The following is a 24,767-nucleotide window of genomic DNA, read 5'->3' as shown; positions in this document are numbered from 1 at the left end:
AGATAGAAAAACTAGACAAAAGATAAATAAAACAGAGGACTTGAACAATAGAATAAACCAACTAGACTGAAAAGACATATATGGAACACTAAACTACAAGAAAATACACTACACATTCCTCTAAAGTGCACATGGAACATTTTCTAGGACAGGCCATATTTTAGGCCATAACCTAAGTCTTAATAAATTTTTAAAAATTAGTATCATATCCCCAATCATAACAGGATGAGGTTAGGAATCAATAATGGTAGAAAAACTAGAAAATTCACAAATTTGTAGAAATTATACAATACACTATTAAATAACCAATCGTTCAAAAAAGATCACAAGAAAAACTAGAAAACAGTTGGAAATGAATAAAAACAAGAACAAAGCATACCAAAACTTATGGGACACAGCAAAGCAGTAGGAGGAAAATTTATAGCTGTGAGTGCTAACACTAAAAAACAAGAAAAATCTGACCAAGCACAGTGTCTCACACCTGTAATCCCAGCACTTGGGGAGGCCAGGGTGGGCAGATCACTTGAGGTCAGGAGTTCGAGACCAGCCTGGCCAACATGGTGAAACCCCGTCTCTACTAAAACTACAAAAAATTAAGCAGGCATGGTGGTGCACGCTTGTTATTCCAGCTACTCAGGAGGCTAAGGCAGGAGAATCACTTGAATATGGGAGACAGAGGTTGCAGTGAGCTGAAATCATGCCACTGCACCCTGGCCCGGGCAATAGAGCGAGACTCTGTCTCAAAAAAAAAAAAAACTAAACAAAACAAGAAAAGTCTTAAATCAACAATCTAACATTACACTTAAGGAACTAGAAAGAGAAAGACAAACTAAACCTAAAACTAGCAGAAAAAAGAAAACAGTAAAGATTAAAGCAGAAATAAACAAAATAGAGAATAGAAAAATAGAGAAAAATCAATAAATCGAGATGATTCTTTCAAAAATATCAACAAAATTACCAAATCTTTAGCTAGACTAAGAAAAAGGAGAGAAGACTTAAATTAGTAAAATCAGAAATGCTAAATAGACTAAGAAAAAAGGAGAGAAGACTTAAATTAGTAAAATCAGAAATGAAAGTGGAGCCATTATTACCAATTCTATAGAAATTAAAAGGATTATAGGATTATATGAGAGAACTACAAGCAAACTGGGTAACCTAGATGAAACATTTAAAGAAGAACTATCAACAATCCTTCTCAAATATTTCCAAAAAACTGAAGAGGAAGGAACATCCCTAACTCATTCTATACTCTGTGTGATGGTTAATATTGAATGTCAACTTGATTGGATTGAAGGATGCAACGTATTGTTCCTGGGTGTGTCTGTGAGGGTATTGCCAAAGGAGAGTAACATTTGAGTCAGTGAGCTGGGAGAGGCAGACCCATCCTCAATCTGGGTGGGCACCATCTAATTAGTTGCCAGCGTGGCTAGAATAAAGCAGGCAGAAGAAGGTGGAAAGAGCAGACTTGCTGAGTCTTCTGGACTTCATCTCTCTCCCATGCTGGATGCTTCCTGCCCTCAAACATTGGACTCTAAGTTCTTCGGCTTGTGGACTCTTGGACTTACACCAGTGGTTTGCCAGGGGCGCTCAAGCCTTCAGCCACACACTGAAGGCTGCACTGTCGGCTTCCCTACTTTTGAGATTTTGGGACTCGGACTGGCTTCCTTGCTCCTTAGCTTGCAGATGGTGTATTGTGGGGCTTCACCTTGTGATCATGTGAGTCAATACTCCTTAATAAACTCCCCTTCATATATACGTCTATCCTATTAGTTCTGTCCCTCTAGAGAACTCTGACTAATACATTCTGATATAAAAGCCAGAGACTACAAGAAAACTAAAAGCCAATATCTCAGATGAACAGAGATACAATCAACAACATACCAAGAAGATTATACATCATGACTACATGAAATTTATCTCTGGGATGCAAGGTTGGTTTAACAAATCAATGTTACACAACTCATTAACAGAATGAAAAATAAAAACCACATGATCATCTCAAATAGATGCAGAGAAAGCATTTGACAAAGTTCAAAATCCTTTCATGATAACAACTGTCAACAAAATAAGTTTAGAATAAAATGTCCTAAACAAAATTGAGGTCATTTATGAAAGGCCTATGCCTAACATAATCAACAAAGGAAAAGTTTTCAGTTTTTGCCTGACGCCAAGACAAGGATGTGCACTTTCATCAGTTACATTCAACATAGAATTGGAAGTATTATCAAGAGCAATTAGACAAGAAAAATAAAATACATCCAAATAGGAAAGCAAGAAGTAAAATTATGCCTCTCTGCATATGACATGAACCTACATGTACAAAATCATAAAATTAGACCAAAAAGTTAGAACTAGAAAATGAATTCAACAAAGTAGCAAGATAGGAAACAGACATGCAAAAATCAGCTATATTTCTTTATACTAATAGTGATCTATCTGAAAAAAAATCAAGACAGTTCTACTAACAATAGTATCAAAAAGATTAAGATACTTAAGAACAAATTAACAAAGGAGGTCAAAACTCTACACACTGAAAACTATGAAACACTGAAGACAACATAAATAAATGGCAACAATAATGGGATGGCTGGCTCATATGGTACTTCTAGTTCTAGATCCTTGAGGAATCGCCATACTGTTTTCCATAATGGTTGAACTAGTTTACAATCCCACCAACAGTGTAAAAGTGTTCCTATTTCTCCACATCCTCTCCAGCACCTGTTGTTTCCTGACTTTTTAATGATTGCCATTCTAACTGGTGTGAGATGGTATCTCATTGTGGTTTTGATTTGCATTTCTCTGATGGCCAGTGATGATGAGCATTTTTTCATGTGTCTGTTGGCTGTATGGATGTCTTCTTTTGAGAAATGCCTGTTCATATCCTTTGTCCACTTTTTGATGGGGTTGTTTTTTTCTTGTGAATTTGTTTGAGTTCTTTGTAGGTTCTGGATATTAGCCCTTTGTCAGATGAGTAGATTGCAAAAATTTTCTCCCATTCTGTAGGTTGCCTGTTCACTCTGATGGTAGTTTCTTTAGCTGTGCAGAAGCTCTTTAGTTTAATTAGATCCCATTTGTCAATTTTGGCTTTTGCTGCCGTTGCTTTTGGTGTTTTAGACATGAAGTCCTTGCCCATGCCTATGTCCTGAATGGTATTACCTAGGTTTTCTTCTAGGGTTTTTATGGTATTAGGTCTAACATTTAAGTCTCTAATCCATCTTGAATTAATTTTTGTATAAGGAGTAAGGAAAGGATCCAGTTTCAGCTTTCTGCTTATGACTAGCCAATTTTCCCAGTACCATTTATTCAATAGGGAATCCTTTCCCCATTTCTTGTTTTTCTCAGGTTTGTCAAAGATCAGATGGCTGTAGATGTGTGGTATTATTTCTGAGGACTCTGTTCTGTTCCATTGGTCTATATCTCTGTTTTGGTACCAGTACCATGCTGTTTTGGTTACTGTAGCCCTGTAGTATAGTTTGAAGTGAGGTAGCGTGATGCCTCCAGCTTTGTTGTTTTGACTTAGGATTGTCTTGGCAATGCGGGCTCTTTTTTGGTTCCATATGAACTTTAAAGCAGTTTTTTCTGGGTATACACCCAAAGGATTATAAATCATGCTGCTATAAAGACACATGCACACGTATGTTTATTGCGGCAGTATTCACAATAGCAAAGACTTGGAATCAACCCAAATGTCCATCAGTGACAGACTGGATTAAGAAAATGTGGCACATATACACCATGGAATACTATGCAGCCATAAAAAAGGATGAGTTCGTGTCCTTTGTAGGGATATGGATACAGCTGGAAACCATCATTCTCAGCAAACTATCGCCAAGAACAGAAAACCAAACACCGCGTGTTCTCACTCATAGGTGGGAACTGAACAATGAAATCACTTGGACTCAGGAAGGGGAACATCAGACACCAGGGCCTATCATGGGGAGGGGGGAGGGGGGAGGAATTGCATTGGGAGTTATACCTGATGTAAATGACGAGTTGATGGGTGCTGACGAGTTGATGGGTGCAGCACACCAACATGGAACAAGTATACATATGTAACAAACCTGCACATTATGCACATGTACCCTAGAACTTTAATAATAATAATAATAAATAAATAAATAAATAAATAAATAAATGGCAACAAATCCCATGTCTGTAAGAATAGAGGAATATTGTTAAAATGTCTATACTACCAAAAGCAGTATACGGATTCAACAAAATCCCTATCAAAATTCTCATGGCATTTTCAATAGAAATAGAAAAAAATTATAAAGTTCACATGAAACCACAAAATACCCACAAAAAACAAAACAGCCTTGAAAAGGAAGAACAAAGTTGGAGACATCAAGTTTGCTGATATCAGATAATATTACAAAGCTATAGTATGATATTGACACAAAAACTAACATATAGACATTGGAAAAGAATAGGGAGCCCAGAAATAAACCCAAACATCTGCAGTCAACTAATTTTTGACAAGGGCATGAAAACATACAATGTAAAAAGGCTAGGGATTTTAGTCAATGGCACTGAGAGAACTACACACTACATACAAAAGAATGAAACTGGCCCTTATCATACACCATATCCAAAAAAAAATCAACTCAAAATGGACTAAAGACTTAAAAATAAAATCTGAAACCATAAAATTCTTAAGAGAAAACAGTGAGAAAGATCCTTGATGTTAACTTTGGCAATGGTTTTCTGGATAAGACACCAAATACGCAACAAAACCGAAAATAAACAAGTAGAGCTACATCAAACCAAAAATCTCTGGACAACAAAGGAAATAAACAACAAAATGAAAAACCAACCTACACATTGGGAAAATATATTTGCAAACTATACATCCAATAAAGGGTTAATACCCAAATTATATAAAGAACGTGAATAGTTCAATAGCAAAAAAAACCAAATAACTCAATTTTAAAATGGTCAAAGGACCTGAATAGTCATTTCCCCAAAGATAATATATGAATGGCCAAAAGGCATATGAAAAGCTGCTCAACATCACTAATCATCAAAAAAAATACAAATCAAAACCAGAGTCTCTTAATAGCAGAACTGATTAAGCAGAAGAAAGAGTGAACTTGAATATAAGCTATTTGAAAATACAGTCAAAGAAAACAAAGCAAAACAAAGAATAAAAAACAATGAAGCATGCCTACAAGATCTAGAAAACAGCCTCAAAAGCGCAAATCTAAGAGTTACAGGGCTTAAATAGGAGACAGAGAGAGAAATTAGGGTAGAAAGTTTATTCAAAAGGATAACAACAGAACACTTCCCAAATCTAGAGAAATATATCAATATTCAAGTACAAGAAGGTTACAGAACACCAAGCAGATTAAACCCAAAAAAGAATACCTCAAAGCATTTCATACTCAAACTCCCAAAGGTCAAGGATAAAGAAATCTAAAAGCAGAAAGATAAACGAGTAACATAGAATGGAGGTCCAATATGTCTGGTAGTGAACTCTTCAGTGGAAACCTTACAGGCCAGAAGAGACTGGCATGAAGGAAAAAGCTTTCGCCCTAGAATAGTATATCTGGTGAAAATGTCCTGCAAACATGAAGGAGAAATAAATAAAGACTTTCCCGGACAAACAAAAGCTGAGGGTTTTTATCAACACCAGACCTGTCTTACAAGAAATGCTAAAGGGGGTTCTTCAATTAGAAAGAAAAGAACATTAACAAGCAATATGAAATCATCTGAACATACAAAACTCACCAGTAATGGTAAGTACACAGAAAAACACACAATATTCCAACACTGTAATCATGGTGGATAAACTACTCTTAAGTAGGAAAACTAAAAGAAATCAATTAAACATAATAACTACAACTTTTCAAGAGATAGTACAGTAAGATATAAATAGAAACAACAAAAAGTTAAAAAGCAAGGGGACAAAGTTAAAGTGTAGAGTTTTTACTAGCTTTGATTTTGCTTATTTGTTTGTTTATGCTATCAACCTTAAGTTGTCATCAGCTTAAAATAATGGGTTATAAGATAGTGTTTGCAAGCCTCAACAAAATACTAGCAAGCTGAATTCAACAACATATTAAAAAGATCATTTACTCATCATGACCACATATGACTTATCCCAGGAATACAAGGATGGTTCAACATATGCAAATCAATCAATATGCTACATCGTATCAACAGAATGAGGACGAAACCATATGATCACTTCAACTGATGCTGAATAAGCACTGAATACAATTCAACATTATTTCATGGTAAAAACCCTAAAAAAACTGGGTATAAAAGGAATTTACCTCAACATAATGAAAACCATATATAACAGACCTGCAGCTAGTATACTGAATGGGGGAAAACTGAAAGTCTTTCTTCTAAGATCTGGAACACAGCAAGGATGCCCACTATCACCACTGTTACTCAACATAGAACTGGAAGTCCTAGCTAGAGCAATCAGACAGGAGAAAGAAACAAAGGACATCCAAAGCAGAAAGGAGTAAGTCAAATTATTTTTGTTTGCAGATGATATGATCTTATATTTGGGAAAACCTAAAGACTCCACAAAAAAACTATTAGAACTGATAAACAAATTGAGTAAAGTTGCAGAATACAAAATCAGCACACAAAAATCAGCAGTATTTCTATATGCCAAGAGTGAACCATCTAAAAAAGAAATCAAGAAAGTAATCCCATTTACAATAGCTAGAATAAAATACCTGGGAATTAACCAAAGAAGTAAAAGATCTCTACTATGAAAACTATAAAATATTGATGCAAAAACTTGAAGAGGACACACACACAAAAGATAGTCCATGTTCATGGTTTGGAAGAATCAATAATGTTAAAATGGCCATAGTACCCAAAGCAATCTACAGATTTTAAATGCAATCTCTATCAAAATATCAATGACGTTCTTCACAGAAATTTTTTTTTAAAAATCCTAAAATTTATATGGAATCACAAAAGACCCAGAATAGCCAAAGCTATCCTGAGCAAAAAGAACAAAACTTTAGGAATTATATTACCTGACTTCAAATACTACAGAGCTATAGTAACTAAGATAGCATGGTACTGGCATAAAAATGGACACAGAGACCAATGGAACAAAGTAAAGAATCTCAAAACAAATCCATACATCTACAGTGAACTCATTTTTGACAAAAGTACCAAGAACATACATTTGGGAAAAGAAAGTCTCTCAAAATATGGCACTGGGAAAACTGGATATCCATATGCATAAGAATGAAACTAGACCCCTAACTCTCACCACATAAAAAAATCAAATCAGGATTAAATACTTAAATCTAAGACCTCAAACTATTTAACCTACCAAAATTAAACATTGGGGAAACTCTCCTGGACACTGGAGCGGGCAAAGATTTTTTGAGGAACACCCCCATGATCACAGGCAACCAAAGCAAAAATAGATAAGCGGGATCACATCAAGTTAAAAAGCTTCTGCACAGCGAAGAAATCAATGAACAAAGAGGCAACCTAGGAATGGGAGAAAATATTTTCAAACTACCCATCTGACGAGGCATTATTAACCAGAAAATGTAATGAACTCAAACAACTCAACAGGAAAAAATGTAATAATCCAACTTAAAAATGGGCAAAAGATTTGAATAGACATTTATCAAAGGAATATATACAAATGGCAGTCATATGTAGAAATGCTCAACATTACCAATAATCATCAGAGAAATGCAAATCAAAACTACAATGAGATATAATCTCATCCCAGTTTAAATGGCTTTTATCCAAAGACAAGCAGTAACAAGTACTGGAGAGGATATGGAAAAAAGAAAAACTTGTACACTGTTGGTGGAAATGTAAATTAGCACAACCAGTACAGAGAACAGTTTCAAGGTTTGTCAAAAAACACAAATAGAGCTAATATACGATCCAGCAATCCCACTGCTGGGTATATACCCAAAAGAAAGGGAATTAGCATTTCAAAATGGCATCTGTACTCCCATGTTTGTTGCAGCACTGTTCATAATAGCCAAGATTTGGAAGCAATCCACATGTCCATCAACAGATGACTAAATAAAGAAAATGTGGTACATATACACAGTGGAGTACTATTCAGTCATAAAAAAGGTACGAGATCCTTTCATTTGCAACAACATACATGGAACTGGAGGTCATTATGTTAAGTGAAATAAGCCAGGCACAAAAAGACAAACTTAGCATGTTCTCACTTATTTGTGGAAGCTAAAAATTAAAACAATTGAACTGACAGTAGAAGGAAGGTCACCAGAGGTTGTGAAGGGTAGTGAGGAGGTGGGAGAGGATGTGAGGATGGTTAATGGGTAGAAAAAAATAGTTAGAAAGAATGAATAGGAACTAGTTTTTGGTTTTGTTTTGTTTGTTTTTGTTTTTGTTTTTGAGACAGTGTCTCACTCTGTCACCCAGGCTAGAGCGCAATGGCACAATCTTGGCTCACTGCAACCTCTGCCTCCCAGGTTCAAGTGATTCTCCTGCCTCAGCCTCCCAAATAGCTGGGATTACAGGTGCATACCACTACACCCAGCTATTATTTTGTATTTTTAGTAGAGTCGGGGTTTCATCATGTTGGCCAGGCTTGCCTCAAACTCCTGACCTCAAGTGATCTGCCCACCTCAGCCTCCCAAAGAGCTGGGATTACAGGGGTAAGCCACTGTGTCTGGCCAAGAACTAGTACTTGATAGAACAACAGGGTGACTATAGTCAATCATAATTTAATTGTACATTTGAAAATAACTAAAAGAATATAATTGGATTCTTTGTAACACAAAGAGTAAATGTTGAGGTAATGGATATACCATCTACCATAATGTGATCACTATACATTGCATGCCTTTATCAAAATATCTCACGTAGCCCATAGTATATATACCTACTATGTACCCACAAAAATTAATTTTGAAATATCTTCTCTATCTTAAATATATATAATTTTTCTTTTTTAATTATACTTCTATACAGCCAGAAAACACTATGAGCCAATATCCTTTATGAACACTAATGCAAGAATCCTTGACAAAACACCAGCAAACTGAATTCAGTATATTAAAAGATGGGCTGGGTGCAATGGTTCAAACTTGTAATCCCAGCACTTTTGGGGGCCAAGGCGGGCAGATCACTTGAGGCCAGGAGTTCGAGACCAGCCTGGCCAACATGGTGAAACCCTGTCTCTACAAAAAATACAATAATCAGCCAGGCATGGTGGTGCACGCCTGCAACCTCAGCTACTCGGGAGGCTGAGGCATGAGAATCACCTGAACCAGGAGGCAGAGGTTGCAGTGAGCCAAGATTGTACCACTGCCCTCCAGCCTGGGTGACAAAGCGAGACTCTGTCTCAATAAAAAATAATAATAATAATAATTCAACATTCTAGGAACAGAAGAAAGCCACCTGAACATAATAAAATCTGTATATGAAAAATTTTGACAAAATTATTGGAAAATGCAAAACCCAGTAACAGAGGAGTACTATTTTAAACACGTTAACTTCACGGACATCGAAAGTAAAGATTTTTTTGAGGTAAATTTATTTTAAAGATACACAATTCTGGCTCTTTGTAAGAGATAAGAAATAAATGTCTACATCATATATAACTTTTTACATTATAAAACACACTATTGTCTATCTCCTCAAACTTTAATTTTAGCATTTAAGACAATTGTTTAATAAATCTGTTATCTCAAAGGGGGTTTTAGGTTGTTTTACATCCTGTTGGCTTCATGCTTGTAGGCTGTAGGACTTTAAGAGAATAAAGAAATAAATAAAATTTAGCCTTAAGATATTAAACATCATTTAAATAGTAACTTTGCCTTGGAGCCTTGATGTTCACATGTAAAATATTATACAACATGTTCCAGATTTTGGTTTTGTTTTTGAAGATGCATGTAGGTTTTATTATTTGTTTCATCTTTTTTGTTTTTGTTCTTGGGGGTCTCTGACTTTTTCTATTGCTTTTTAATTGCTTGGCCTTGATGTACCCCTTTTTTTAAATATTATATTCTTTCCACTATTTTCTTTTGTTAAGCAACAACAGTTTCTGGATCAGCCTTTCATTCAATAGTTCACATTTTAAAATGAGACCAAGAAATGATTTGCTCCATCTAGCAACATCTGTGCCTGCACTTTTCAAGTATACAAATACCCACTTGCTCCCATGAGAGAGACTATAACCATCTCTCCATCCCTCACAAAAGCCAGGATCCCAGGTTCATTTCCAGAATGGATATATATGATATGACTGTTGAATCACTGGGCCAGCCTTACATTATACCTTTCAACAAAATATATTTCATGGCTCATGGCTCATAAATGTAGTTTCACTGTAGACAGCACACAATGAGTAAATCTAACCTTTTTCACGGCAAGGAGCCCAACTCATATTTTTATTGGCTTACTACTAACTAAATTAAGCTGTAATTTCTCTGAAAAAGAAAAAAAAACACTCATGACTGAAAATAAACAGCCATTTCAATATGGCTGCCAAGGACAGACTTAAAAAAGAACTAATATACTCCAGGTTCAATCTCAAGAGACCTAACAAGTCCATAGAAAAATTAATGTACTAAATAAAACAACTTAGTATTAAGTACTGCTCATTTTTCACAAAACAGTAAAAAAGAGTTCTATAAACTGAAAATCTAAGAAAGTTAACATGTCAGTTAAGAATAGCAGTAAGTCCCATATATCAGCTCCTCAATGTAAAGTTCTTTAGGACACATACCCAAGTCTTCCTAGCATCTCAAGCTCAGGAACATGTGGTCCATATGTCTCTATCTGCAGTGGTTGGTATTCATACAGAGCTTCTTCAAGCTTGTGAATAGGTGCCAGTGAAATATGTTGACCCTGTTAGAAAAATGAAGGAAGTTAATACCTCTTAATATTATTTTCATGTTGCTACTTATTTATAATCATTTTAAAGATTTACTAAATTCCTCACATTAGAAGCATTACCCATTAGTTGTGCTGTTCCATGGGTAAAATGCATTGCATAACTGAAACCCACATAATAGAATTAATAGTCATTTACACGATTTAAAAGAGGAAAACCAAATCCATCATTAAATTCAAATTTAGCGTTAAACAGTACAGTTGTTCAATGTCAATGGTAGAAGTCATCAAATACAAGAGACTTCAAAAACTTTATGCAAAATACATATTATTTAAAAACTATGCATGGATTTTAAAAACGTTTGCACCAAAACAAACTTGTACTAACTTGTAATAACTTGTCTGAACAGCCCCTAGTTTGAAGCATGAAGAAGCATAAGACCATTTGAAAAAAGCTCCTATCAGAGCAATGTGAATTCTACTAAATTGAAACAAGAACAAACATCTATGGTGAAGATTGGATGGAAGAATGGCAAAATCATTCATGCTTTACAGAAAGTTTATGGGGACGATGCTCCAAAGAAATCAGCAGCTTACAAATGGATAACTCATCTTGAGAAGGAACAAGAAAATGTTGAAGATGAAGTCCTCAGTGGCAGACCATCTGCATCAATTTGCAAGGAAAAAAATAATCTTGTTCTTGCCCTGATTGAAAAGGACTGGTGATTAACAGCAGAAACAATAGGCAACACCAGAGACATCTCAACTGGTTCAGCTTATACAATTCTGACTGAAAAATTAAAGTTGGGCAAACTTTCCACTTAATGGGTGCCAAAACTGTTGCACCCAGATCAGCTGCAGACAAGAGCAGGGCATTCAGTGGAAATTTTAAACAAGTGTGATCAAGATCCTGAAGCCTTTCTTCTAAGAACAGGAGATGAAACATGCCTTTACCAGTACTGAAGACAAAGCACAATCAAAGCAATGGCTACCAAGAGGTGGAAGTAGTCCAGTCAAAGCAAAAGTGGACTGGTCACAAGTAAAGGTCATAGCAACAATTCAAAAAACTCACCATTCAAAATACCCATGGCATTTTGCTTATCGAGTTTCTGGAGGGCCAACATACAATACCACCTGCTGATTATTATCAGTGTTTTGAGAAAGCTAGCTAAAGCTTTAGCAGAAAAATACCTAGGAAAGCTTCACCAGAGTCCTTTCCTCACCACGACAATGCTCCTGTTCCTTTCCTCTCATCAAACAAGGGCAATTCTGCAAGAGTTTCATTGGAAATCATTAGGTGTCCACCTTACAGTCCCAACTTGGCTCCTTCTTACTTCTTTTTGTTTCCTAACCTCAAAAAATTTGTAAAAGGAACCCATTTTTCTTCAGTAATAATAATAATTAAAAAAAAGGATTTCACTGACATAGTTAAATTCCCAGGACCCTCAGTTATTTAGGGATGAACTAAATGCCTGGTATCATTGCTTACAAAAGTGTCTTGTTCCTGATGAAGCTTATGTTGAGAAATAAAGTTTATATTTTTTATATTTGTCTTTTAATTCCATTTTCTACAAACTTTTTGAAGTCCCCTTGTATACAAGCATAGTCTAGCCTCACATTTTTCTATTTTTACTAAACTACTTTGACATTTCTGGTAATCGGTTTTGTTTTGGTTTTTTTTTTTCTGAAAGCTCAAATTAGGAAAGAAAATTAATAAAATTATTCTCTGCAAAGCTGTGCCACATAAATGTCTATTCTCTGAAGTCTTTACATGAAATCAAACTAACTTTATGTGTATTTATTTCACATCACACATACATATACAAACAAAATAAGAAAATTTTACGCTGAAAACTAAATTGGATGAAAACATCCATTCTGAGTATTTTTCTGAGAAGAGAGAACTAATGGATAACTAAAATACAAAGACCCTACAGATTATATTTGAACAAAATAAAGTGCCACTCAGTTATATACCATTACATTGAGATTTACATATCTATAATCCATGTGGACACAGAATTCTAATTTATAAAAATACCTACGCTTTATACAGTCTTTGTTTTCTGATTTTAACCATAGTTCTCTTATTTTTCTTGGTATAGTTTTATTACTTTCTCTATTTCATAACTTTTTATAAACCATTCTTGCAGTTATTAATTCCTCTTTTAGTTTACAAATTTTTTGTTGTTATATCCCTTAGTTTCCTTTTTCCCTTAAATTACTAAGTTGGATGCACAGTACACATTATCTATTTTATTTGTTAAAAAAAGGTAAAAGTCGTGACTTAAAAGTGATAAAATACAATTGCAGCAGTGAGAAACAACCATTGAAGACGCTTGCACCTGGATTACAGTTTCTCTCTTCAACAAGTTCAACAGCATGTAGCATCATCCTAGCTAGTTTACAGGCACATTATAATAGGCATCTCTGACACTGTAATGTCAAAAGTACTTCACCAAAAACAGGCGAAGGACTTGAATAGAGATTTCACCACATAAGATACACATATTGTGGCTGGGCGTGGTGGCTCATGCCTGTAATCCCAGCACTTTGGGAGGCCGAGGCAGGCGGATCACCTGAGGTCGGTAGTTCAAGACTAGCCTGACCAACATGGAGAAACCCAGTCTCTACTAAAAAATACAAAATTAGCTGGGCATGGTGGCGCATGCCTGCAATCCCAGGTACTCAGGAGGCTGAAGCAAGAGAATCGCTTGAACCCGGGAGGCAGAGTTTGCGGTGAGCCGAGATCTCGCCATTGCACTCCAGCCTGGGCGACAAGAGCGAAACTCTGTCTCAAAAAAAAAAAAGATATACATATTGCCAATAGGTATATGAAAAGATGCTCAATATCACTAGTCATTAGGGCAATGCAAATCAAACCATGGTGAGATACCACTTCACACCCATGGACCACTTCACACCCATGGCTATTTAAGATGGCTATTATTAAAAAGAAAAACAGAAAATGCTAAGTGTTTGTGAAGATGTAGAGAAACTGAAACTCTTGTGCATTGCTGGTAGGAATATAAAATGGCACAGTTGCTGTGGAAAACGGTATGGCAAGTCCTCAAAAAATTAAAAACAAAATTACCACATGATCCAGCAACTGGATTCTGGGTATATACCCGAAAATGAAGGCAGGGTCTCAAAGAAATATTTGTACACCAATGCATATTTACAGCAGCATTATTTTCAGTAGCCAAAAGATGGAAGCAACCCAGTATCCATCAAGGAATAAACGAATAAATAATATGTGGTGTATATATACACATAAATACAATAGAATATTATTCAGCCTTTGAAAGGAAGGAAATTTTGACATATGACAACATGGATGAACCTGAAGATATTATGATAAATGAAATAAGCCAGGCATAAAAGGACAAAAGTTATATGATTCCACTAATAGAAGGTTCCAAAGTAGTCAAATTCTTGGAGACAGAAAGTAGATCAGTGGTCACCACAGACTAGGAACATGGGAAAGAGCAGTTAGTGTTTCATGGGTACAGGTTCAGTTGAGGAAGATGAGAAATTTTTGGAAATGAATGGTGGTGACAGACGTACAACAAAATGGATGTACTTAATGTCACAGAAAAGTATAGTTAAAAGGGATTAAAATATGAACTTTTTGTTACATGTATTTTACCACAATTTTTAAAAATGAGTTTTGGATATTCTAACTTCCTCATTTGCTTTGCTGGAATTAAAATATGCAGGAAAAAGAGAAAAAAAATGTAATGTCAGAAACTTCATTCATATTATTTTAACCCCTAACCTCCATGTTCCACAGCCTTTCTAAATAAACATGAAACTGTCAAGCTAAATCTTATACTATCACAGAATAATACAATTTCAGACCAATGATTCAGAGAGCATTGCACAGGTTTAGAAGACAGTGCCTGAGTGGGATATTTTGAGACTTGTTCTGACATCCCTATTTCAAAGTGTCTTCTTCAAAAATTGTCAGACACCAAATTCTCCTGTCATTTGATACAAAATGTCCAGTATTGGTGTCACATGTTTTAGCTATGGGGGCAAAAGGGAGGGGAGAGGAATGAAATAGAGGAGGGTAAGTGAGGGAAAGGAAAACTACTGTGACAATTAAAGAAGTACACTTACAGTCTCACCAATACTTCATTTGCATTTCAGAAATTAGAGAGCAAGGTCCAGAAAGGCTCACACAGAATGGGTATTTTCGAGAGCTGGATTACCTTCCAAGGAAGATAATATTCAAGAAAGACAAGCTTTCTTAAATAATTGCACTGGAAAACAACATACTAAAACTAATCATTACCTAAATATTAGCAACAATACCCAAATTACTAAAGTTATGATGTCTTATAATTCAAAGTCTTCTCTGAAGTTTGTGGGGACATCACTTACAATAGCCAAAAAGGTCACTGAATAAGAAGAGTTAACATTATTTATTCTGTGCTAGACACTATGCTAAAGGGTTTTGTATGCATATCTCAGCATCCATAATAATTTTATGAAATAAGTACTATTAATCGTACTTTATGAATGAGGAAATGGGGGTTAGATATTGTGACTGAGCAAGATCATACTGTAGTTAATGGCAGTTTGGTGACTAAAAGCCAAGTGTGTCAGATTCTAAAGCCTGTGCTTTTTTCCCCTAACACCTTCATTTTATGGATATGGAAGCTATTATCCTCAAAATGTAAATTTTTCTAAGGTCACATAGAGTTAGATCTCTCAATTCCTGCCCAGTGCAGGTTCCACACACTGCCTTTCAATATCCTATTTTTAAATAATATAATCATGATTAATTTAAAAGTTTTAATGGCAGTAAGTAAATCCTAGGTGGTTTAAACCAATTTTTATATAAATTCTAATAGCTCAGGTACATAAAATACCATAGGCTCAAAAAGGAGTATTTTTAAAAACTGTAACATTTGAGAGAAATAAACATTACTCAGTGGTAGCTCTGTTTGCCATAAGAACGATAAGGTAAAATTCATAAATGACACACAAACTGCCCTTCTAACATTCCATCTATCTTTCCCTCAGAAAAAACTCATGTGAGATAGATGCCATGGTTCTCAAACCTAAAGCTGGAGCAGAACTTAGAGAACAATGACTTACACTCATTGACATGTGTTTTAAATTTTTAAAATCACCCACAGAGCAGATAATGGCTTAACAGGTCACATGAGAAAGTACTAAAGGTTTTAAGTGATTGGGGGGGAAACGGTGTTTAAAAGTTTTTTAGATGAAAAATGGTTATTGGTGATATTTCCACCCAAACAGTAAGGGTGATAGATATTATTCTAAATTATCAGAAAAAGGAGGATTCAAATTAAAGAAATCAAAGTGCGTGATATACTAATTTTAAGTTATATTTGAATTAAATTTGTTTGAGTGCCAAATGGTATGGACTTAAGTGCTATTGAGTATCGAGAGAAAGAATCAATAAAAGGTGGAAGAATGAAAAAGACAGAATAGAAAAAAGGATAGAATATCAAGAGGAAGAAAAAGATAGAATAGGAATGAAAAGAATATCGAGAGGAAGAATCAATAAAAGATGGAAGAATGAAACAGTGCAACTTGCACTAGACCTCAGAGGACAAAGTCTACAAAAGCAAGGCAATGGGAAGGATAGCAATATTACCACAGCAGTATGTTGTGTCCTGAGACAATAAGTAAACCTGAGCAGAGACAGGTATATAGGGAAAGAAGGGTGGGCAGAGAATGAATCAGTATAGATAGCTTAAATCACAGCTAGAAAAGACTCCAAGGCTAGTTTGAACTCACATGGGTAAGAAATCAGAACTGTCAAAACAATGTCAGAATGTTTTATCTCCAGCACATTAGTAAATAAATTATAAATAAATAATGTTTAATATGACAAGAGAGTGTGAAGAAAGCTGCTTTCATACACTGCTGGTAAGAGAGCAAACTATGGAATTGCTTTCTTTCTGAAAAGCAATTTAGTAAACCTTTAAAATCTTCACATATTTTGACCTAGTAATACCACCTGTAGTAATTTATAAGAAAGCAACCAGAAATATAATCAAATTCCTATTCATAAGTCTCTTCATCACTGTTTACATTGTCAAAAACTAAAAGGAAACTAAATGTTCAATCAATAAGTAAACATCAGTTTAAATAAACATCAGTTCAATTATAACATAAAACATTGTGTAACTATTTAAAATCATGTTTAAAGAGAAATTAATAAAATGTTAAGTACATGATCATTATGATCTAAACTATTTTTAAAATCTGCCTAAGATCCGGGCACAGTGGCTTATGCCTGTAGACTTAACATTTTGAAAGACCAAGGTGGGATGATAGTTTGAGCCCAGGAGCTTGAGACCAGCCTGTGCAACACAGTGAGACCTCATCTCTACAAAAAAAAAAAAAAAAAATTAGCCAGGCATAGTGGTGTTCACCTGTAGTCCCAGCTCCTCGGGAGGTTGAAGCAGGAGGATCACTTGAGCCCAGGAGATCAAGGCTGCAGTGAGCTGTGACTGTGCCACCGTACTGCAGCCTGAGTGTCAGAGCAAGATCTCATCTCAAACAGAACATAATAAAATGAAGTAAATCTGCAAATGCAAAAGAAAACTAAAGAAAAAGTATCCCTAGGTGATGAAATTATTTATCTTTGTTGCACTATTTTCTGAATTGTCCAAAATGGATATAAAAATTGGTATATATTTATGGCTATAAAAAAACTATCATTGAACAATAACACAGATAAAAAAATCAGAAAAAACATACTGCAAGACAAGTGGCCTGGTTTCTTCAGTAGGTCAATATAATGAGAAACAAAAAGAAGAAAGATGACAAAGTATAGAGTGGGATGGGAGCTATTCAAGATTAAGACAGAATTAAGACGTTTAATAAACATAGTGAGAGTCACTGGCTCACTACTAATTTGGAAGGGAAAAAACAGCCGTGAAATATTTTGGCAACAACTGGGGAAATCTGAATATAGACTGGATATTAAGCTATATTAGAGAATTTCTGTTAATTGTTCAGTGTGATTATGGCATTATGGTTATGTATGAGAATGTCCTATGTAGGAGCAGGTCAGTGAGAGAGATGCCAGTTGAAGAATTTAAAAGTAAAATTTCATGGAAATTGTAATTTACTTTAAAACGGTTCAGGGAAAAAAATGTGCATGAGAGTGAGTATATGTGTGTGTGTGTGTGTGTGTGTGTATGTGAGAGACAGAGAGAGAGATGTAATACCACAATATTACAGATTATTGAATCTAGATATTAGGCATGTGAGTATTCATTGTATTATTTTCCAACTTTGCTATTTTTGAAATTTTTCATTATAAAATGTTTAAAATAGATCACAGAATCTTTGTTTTGAAAAACAATGGATATGTATTTATAGCAAAGAAAAGTATAATAGCACCAAAGAAAGAAGAGTCTAGAATCAAGTAGGTCAAGTCTGTAGCTATTTTAGTGATTAAGGTTAAAGTAATATGGTCTAGATCTCACTAGTAATGGGGGGGAAGAGAAAAAAAAGAATAATAATTATAATTAAAACTGCAAGAATTGGTAGCAATCTGGTATAGCTGAGGTGGGAAGCAAAATGTGAAAACCAGAGAGAGCTGATTAACAGAGACAGGAAAAACAGGAAAGGGAAAGGTAGAAGAGTGATGCAGGATGGATGCACGTCCCTTCCAAATTTCATGTTGAAATGTAATCCTCATGTTGAAGGTGAGGCCTAGTGGGAGGGTTTGCATCATGGGACTGGAGCCTTCATGAATGGCTTGGTGTGCTTCTTCAGTAATAAGCAAATTCTCTATTAGTTCACGTGAGAGCTGGTTTTTAAGAGGTGCTTCCTTCTCTCTCTTGCTCCCTCTCTTGCCATGTGCGCCTGCTACCCCTGTGCCATCCACCATGAGTAAAAGCTTCCTCATACAGCCTGCAGACCCATGAGCCAAATAAACACCTTTCCTTAATGAATTACCCAGTCTCAGGTATTCCTTTATACCAATGCAAAACATACTAATACAAAGAGGAAATTTTAAAAAGATAAAATGCAGACCAGAAGAAAATACTTGCAAGTCACATATTTTATAATTCGATCAAATTCAGAATACTACCGATAAAGAATTCTTAGACACCGGGCATGGTGGCTCAAGCCTGTAATCCCAGCACTTTGGGAGGCCGAGGTGGATGGATCACCTGAGGTCAGGAGTTTAAGACCAGCCTGGCCGACATGGTGAAACCGCATCTCTACTAAAAATTAAAAAATTAGCTGGACATGGTGGCCAGCGCCTGTAATCCCAGCTACTCGGGAGGCTGAGGCAAGAGAATTGCTTCAACCCGGGAGGCAGAGGTTACGGTAAGCCAAAATCGCACCATTGTACTCCATCCTGGGCAACAAGAGTGAAACTCCATGTCAAAAAAAAAAAAAAAATTCCTAGAATTGACTAATAAAAAGACAAAATGACCCAACTAAAAGTGGCAAAAGATTTTAAAAGACCAGATGGCTAATAAGCACATCAAAAGATGCTCAACATAACTAATAATCAGGAAAATGCACACTAAATGCACACACACTTGAATGACAATAACCAAAATGACAGACAATAAAAAGTGTTAATGTAGATGTGGAGAAACTGGAATCCACAGACATTGCAGATGAGAGTATACAATGATGCAGCCACTCTAAAAATTAGTTCAGTAGTTTTTCTTAAAGTAACGAGTAAGTTTACTTTATGACTTAGTAATTCCACTTATCTACCCAGGAAAAATGAAAACACATGACCACACAAAGACTTGTATATGAATGTTCATAGCAGCTATTAATAGCAGTCAAATAAATAGTGGAAACAATCTAAATGTCCAGCAATTGTGAATGGATAAATAAAATGGGGTGGTACATTCATATAGTACGAATATGAATTCCTTTATTGAACATTCACATAGTATGCTGAATTTTATTACTATTCAACAATAAAAATGAATGAAATATTGGTACATGCTACAATGTGGATGAACTTCAAAAACATCATGCTACAGGAAGCCAGATGCGAAGGACCAATATATTATAGGATTCCACTTACAGGAAATGTCCAGAAAGGGCAAAATTACAGAGACAGAAAGTAGATTAACAATCGCTGTGGGCTAGAAGTGTGTTGTGTCTGGAAATGAGTATCAGAGACCTCTTTGGAGTGATGAAAATATCCTAAAATTGGATTACTGAAATGGTTATAAAATTCTGTAAATTTACTAAAAATCAATACATTATATATTAAATAAGTAATTCTTATGGTAAGTAAATTATATCTCAATAAAGCTGTTAAAAATAAAGAGTTTAAGATGGTGTTTAATCCATCCAACATTGCTGCCAAGTAGAAATGTTCAGTAAAGGCAGCTAGAAATATAAAATAAACTCAAAAGAAATTTTGCTATCAGCATCAAAATGATAGGCAAGGTCACAAGAAAAAGAAAATGGGTGTGGGGAAATATATAAAGAGTGAGGTCTTAGCACCGAGTCTTGAAAAACACCATTAAGTAATTCAGGTACATTTTCCTGACTTTCAAAAGTATGACACAAAACTAAAGTCCTTTCTGTTTTTGTTACTGTTGTCACATAATTGATAAAGAAATGAGGCTTTAAAAGTAAAAATGTAGTGAGAAGAGCCACAGAAAACCATGCAACTTTAGGTAATACCCACACTCAGGGGGAAATGCGTGCAAACTGTACATTCAGTAGTATACATAATTAGTGTTTTTATTCCCCTACAATGTAACAACATGGAACCTGTTTCTTTTCTAAAATATAGCTTAGAGCCCTATATTTCCATCATTTGCTAGTCAAAAAATATAAGCTTATGAGAAAAAAGATTTTCTAAAATTCAGCTCATTTCCATATAGAGCAACATAGGAACATTGGGAGAACAATGCAAATGCTGACACGGGTAGTTATACACGGCTGTATTTTTAATAATCTGTATTTTTAATAATCTGAAACGTATTATTTAACTTTTCTTAGAAAGTTTAAAAGCTACTACAAAAATAGTTTATAATTTACTAAGACTTGTCTGTTAATCTATACACTACAAATACTATCATAATGCTTTCTCACCAAATAAAGAGCAAAGAATATCTTTTGTGCTAACTCTAAACACATACTATGGCAAAATACACACATACATTTAGAATGCAACAAACCATTTAGTATAACAGTATTAAAGAAAATACATTATTATTTAATGAAAACAATGGCAATAAAAATAATTAGTATATAGACTGTTGAAATAAACAATAATAATACTAAACATGAAAATCCAGTTCTACACCAATCAGTATATGGTTTTCTGTTAAGTATCATAGAAGAGGTTGTAAATACAAAGTGCTGGAAATTTAGGCCGATAGGTTTAAATGATTCTGCAAATCCTTTAACACAATTTTAAATTCAGAACTCTTTTATTGATTCTATCTTGCTTAATGACATTTATCCAACAAACTATCCTCATCTTCAACATACTTGCCGATAAGCCCTGTAAGCCTGTTAAACTCTGTGTATATGTCTGTTTTGAATCTGTCTCCCATTAGACTGTAAGGCCCTATGCTCACTGTCATAGGCACCTCACTGAGCAGCTTGGCACCAAAAAGCAGCTCAATATTTTGTTAAATTAAAGAATAATATGAAAATATAACAATATAGGCCAGGCGCGGTGGCTCACGCCTGTAATCCTAGCACTTTGGGAGGCTGAGGCGGGCAGATCACTTGAGCTCAGGAGTTCAAGACCAGCCTGGGCAACACGGTGAAACCCCATCTCTACTACAATACAAAAAAAAAGAATTAGCTGGGCATGGCGCTGTGTGCCTGTAGTTCCAACTACTCAGGCAGGAGAATTGCCTGAACCTGGGAGGCAGTGGTTACAGTGAGCCGAGATCGTGCCACTGCACTCCAGCCTGGCAATAGAGCAAGACTCTGTCTCAAATTATCTATCTATCTACACACACACACACACACACACAGACACATATAGATAGATAAAATAACACAATATAAACAAGCTTCATGTGATTTAATAGTATGAACACTAAGACAACCGTAAGATGATCAGTTTTCCATATTCTATAAATTTAAAATGTTCTTAGTGTAAACAATTGGAATTTTGTTGACTACGTAGTCTTGTGTACTATGAGAGTACACAAGAAATAAATTTCTACCTTCTCTAGACTTTGATTATTTTTTTCTTTTCACTTATTCATTACAGTCAATGGATACTTTTCTAGGCTGGGAATGTGTTTTTTAGACATCTTAGTAGTTATTTTAACAAAATTTCAGATAACAAAACATTGTGCTTACTCTGTGGCATTCATCATCCATTCATATAACAAATATAACCACCTACTATATGCCAAGAACTGAAAAGAACATCAGGGAACAAAACAGATCAAGCCCCTGCCCTCAGGGAGCTCATATCCTAGTAAATCACATTACAGTGGGACTGTGCATTCCACTTTTATTTCTTAGGGTCATTTAATTACAAAAACAAAAATGATGGTGGTGTTGGTTGCATGAACTGAGTCCTCTCACAATGTTAAATTTGTCGAATTCAACAGAACACGTTACCTTACTAAGTGGAAGCAGAAACCAGAATATTTCATTCTGGTAGCTTTAAACTACTATAATTCTAGTGACTATTTCCAAAGAAAATATCTCCACAAAGCCTTTTAGAAAATCAGTTGAGGTAATTCTGAATGACTATTTCTATTTTGGTAATGTTCTAATAATTTAAAGATGTGTGGACATATGTGTTGTGTATGCATGTATATACACACACATACATGTCTATTTGTACATATGTATATGGATGTGAACATATGTTTTAATAGTGTATGTGTACCCACACATATTTTTTTAATAGGATAAAGTACTTAAAGAATATACCTGGCACTGTCTACAAGCTGTTCATTCTGAGTAACATTCTTTGGTAATTCAGTTGTTTTCAATTTGTTTTAGAAGCAAGCAGAGATTTTTATACTATGCTGCCCTGGTCATTATAGGGTGATGTCATGCTGTCATCACTGCAGCAGCTGCATCGTAATAACTTGCTGGTAGTACTTAATTTCATGGTAAGTATAATTCATTTTTCCCCATATAAATGATTTTCTCTAATTTATTTCAAAATGTAAACAGTAAAAAGACAAATGAGGGACAGGGCCTGCAGGTTAAGAGGTAACAATGTACTTCTCCTGGCACTGTCTCTAAACTAGAATGAACTGAGGTGCAACATTTAATTTCTGTTAAGTTTCATTTTCACCATCTGCAGTGGGGTAGGGGGGTGAATAAGTGAGGAGACTGAAACAGTAAGTCTAACTTGCTATCATTTCATGACCACTAAGTGGAAATAAGCCACTGACTCACAATGTATCATAAAAATAAATAAAATTTCCCTCAAATTTAATGTAATCTGATTCTACATACACTAAAGAAACAGCCAGTAGAAAAAATGCACAAGACTAAGACCCAGATTCCCAACTCTGTTAGAATCATCAAGACTACATTCCTTTTCTGAACGTATGTTTGGGAATAAGTATAATATAATGGTAAAAGTATATATATGGTAGGCTCTTTTAAGCATTCTAATGATGACTTACTTGCACAAATCAGCCTTTATGAGCACTCTTTGTCTTTTAAAATGTGGTGCCTAATAGTTAGACTACCAATTTTCACAAAAATTTTCTTCTAAAATGGGCTTCTTCAAAATAAAAAAATAGGTTTCATCCTGTAGACACAGCACCATATTTTTCTAGCTCTTCAGCAATGTTCAGTTCTACTCAAATACATATGATATGCTTGAAAATATCAAAGACAAATTTCTATAACTGTCTAGCTAAGGGCTTAAGTTTTTTGCTCATCATTAGAAATAAAATGGCTCTAAATACATCTTCACTTGGCAAGCCAAGTCTCTGAAAATGTTTCTAGCAAATTAGCCCTGGAAACTCATCAAAATCTGTTTACTACAGTGAAATTCCTTAAAGATTTGTTAGCCAAATTCGTTTGTAATCTTCTCCTTAAACACATGCACTAATTAGTGTTCCACACAGAAAAATGTCCTTTAATATTTCAGCTCTAATTTTAGAATTTTTATTATATCAATATAAATTTTTCCTTAAGGACTTCAAAAATGAAAAGTAACCAATTTTGAAATGAAAAAGCTGGAAAAAATTAGGAAATAGTATCTTCCATTAAAAGATCACTAGTAAAAGATTAGTATCATTAAAGCTTCTCAAATAATATATAATTACAACTAAACTCTGGATATTTAATAAGCATTCCTATAAATTCCTTGTATTGGGTTAGAACTAATAAGACTCATATAGACGCTAACTGTAGCAATATATTTGTGGTTACATGCAATTACTTTTGAGAAAGGCATGAGTCTCAAACTACAGAACACAAAATATAAAAGGAACAGCATTGTCTTTCTCTGCTTTAACCTGTTTTTATTAACTGCATTCGTACAAATATATTCCCCTCCCTGAAAAATGCAAAAATAAAAATAGGGAAGGAATTAAGTTAGTCATTTTCCCTTAGTTAGTTCCACATCTGAAACACTTGAGAAAGATCAAAGTGTTGCCTAGAAGGGTCCTAAATTATATGACTGACTTAGTTCAACACAGTTATACTGTGATGTGCAAAAGGATTTGGTTCTAAAGTCAGATTAAGGCAAAAAAAAAAAAAAAGTCAAAATAACCCTTCAAAAGTCCCTCAAATTGCCTATACAGTATACTGTACATTGTTCTGTGCATATTTTAATCTCTTTATATAAATCCAACTCAGCTAGTTTCTCCTCTAGCATTGGAATAGATCAACAAAGTAGGTGGCTTGCATTTGGCATCTATGCTGTTTCAAAAATTTTCTTTACTTGGGAGAAGAGAGGCATTTTTGCTTCTTTTCTCCCTGGTTTGGTGTTGTTTTCAACTTTAGTTGAATTCTAGCAA

General features: G+C 34.9%; 1 protein-coding gene across 3 annotated transcripts in view; it reads right to left on the bottom strand.

Annotated features, from left to right (window-relative positions):
* Window positions 1-24,767, bottom strand: part of MNAT1 (MNAT1 component of CDK activating kinase) — a 240,475-nt gene that overhangs the window by 79,042 nt on the left and 136,666 nt on the right. For all 3 annotated transcript variants that reach the window (XM_077937996.1, XM_077937995.1, NM_001261796.1), the window contains exon 7: window positions 10,706-10,827. In XM_077937996.1, coding sequence (XP_077794122.1) covers window positions 10,706-10,827 — 122 coding nt within the window. The remainder of the gene's footprint in view (window positions 1-10,705; window positions 10,828-24,767) is intronic.

Source organism: Macaca mulatta, chromosome 7 (genome assembly GCF_049350105.2).
Source record: "Macaca mulatta isolate MMU2019108-1 chromosome 7, T2T-MMU8v2.0, whole genome shotgun sequence".
NCBI classification, from domain to species: domain Eukaryota; kingdom Metazoa; phylum Chordata; class Mammalia; order Primates; family Cercopithecidae; genus Macaca; species Macaca mulatta.
This window is presented reverse-complemented; position numbering and strand designations above follow the sequence as displayed.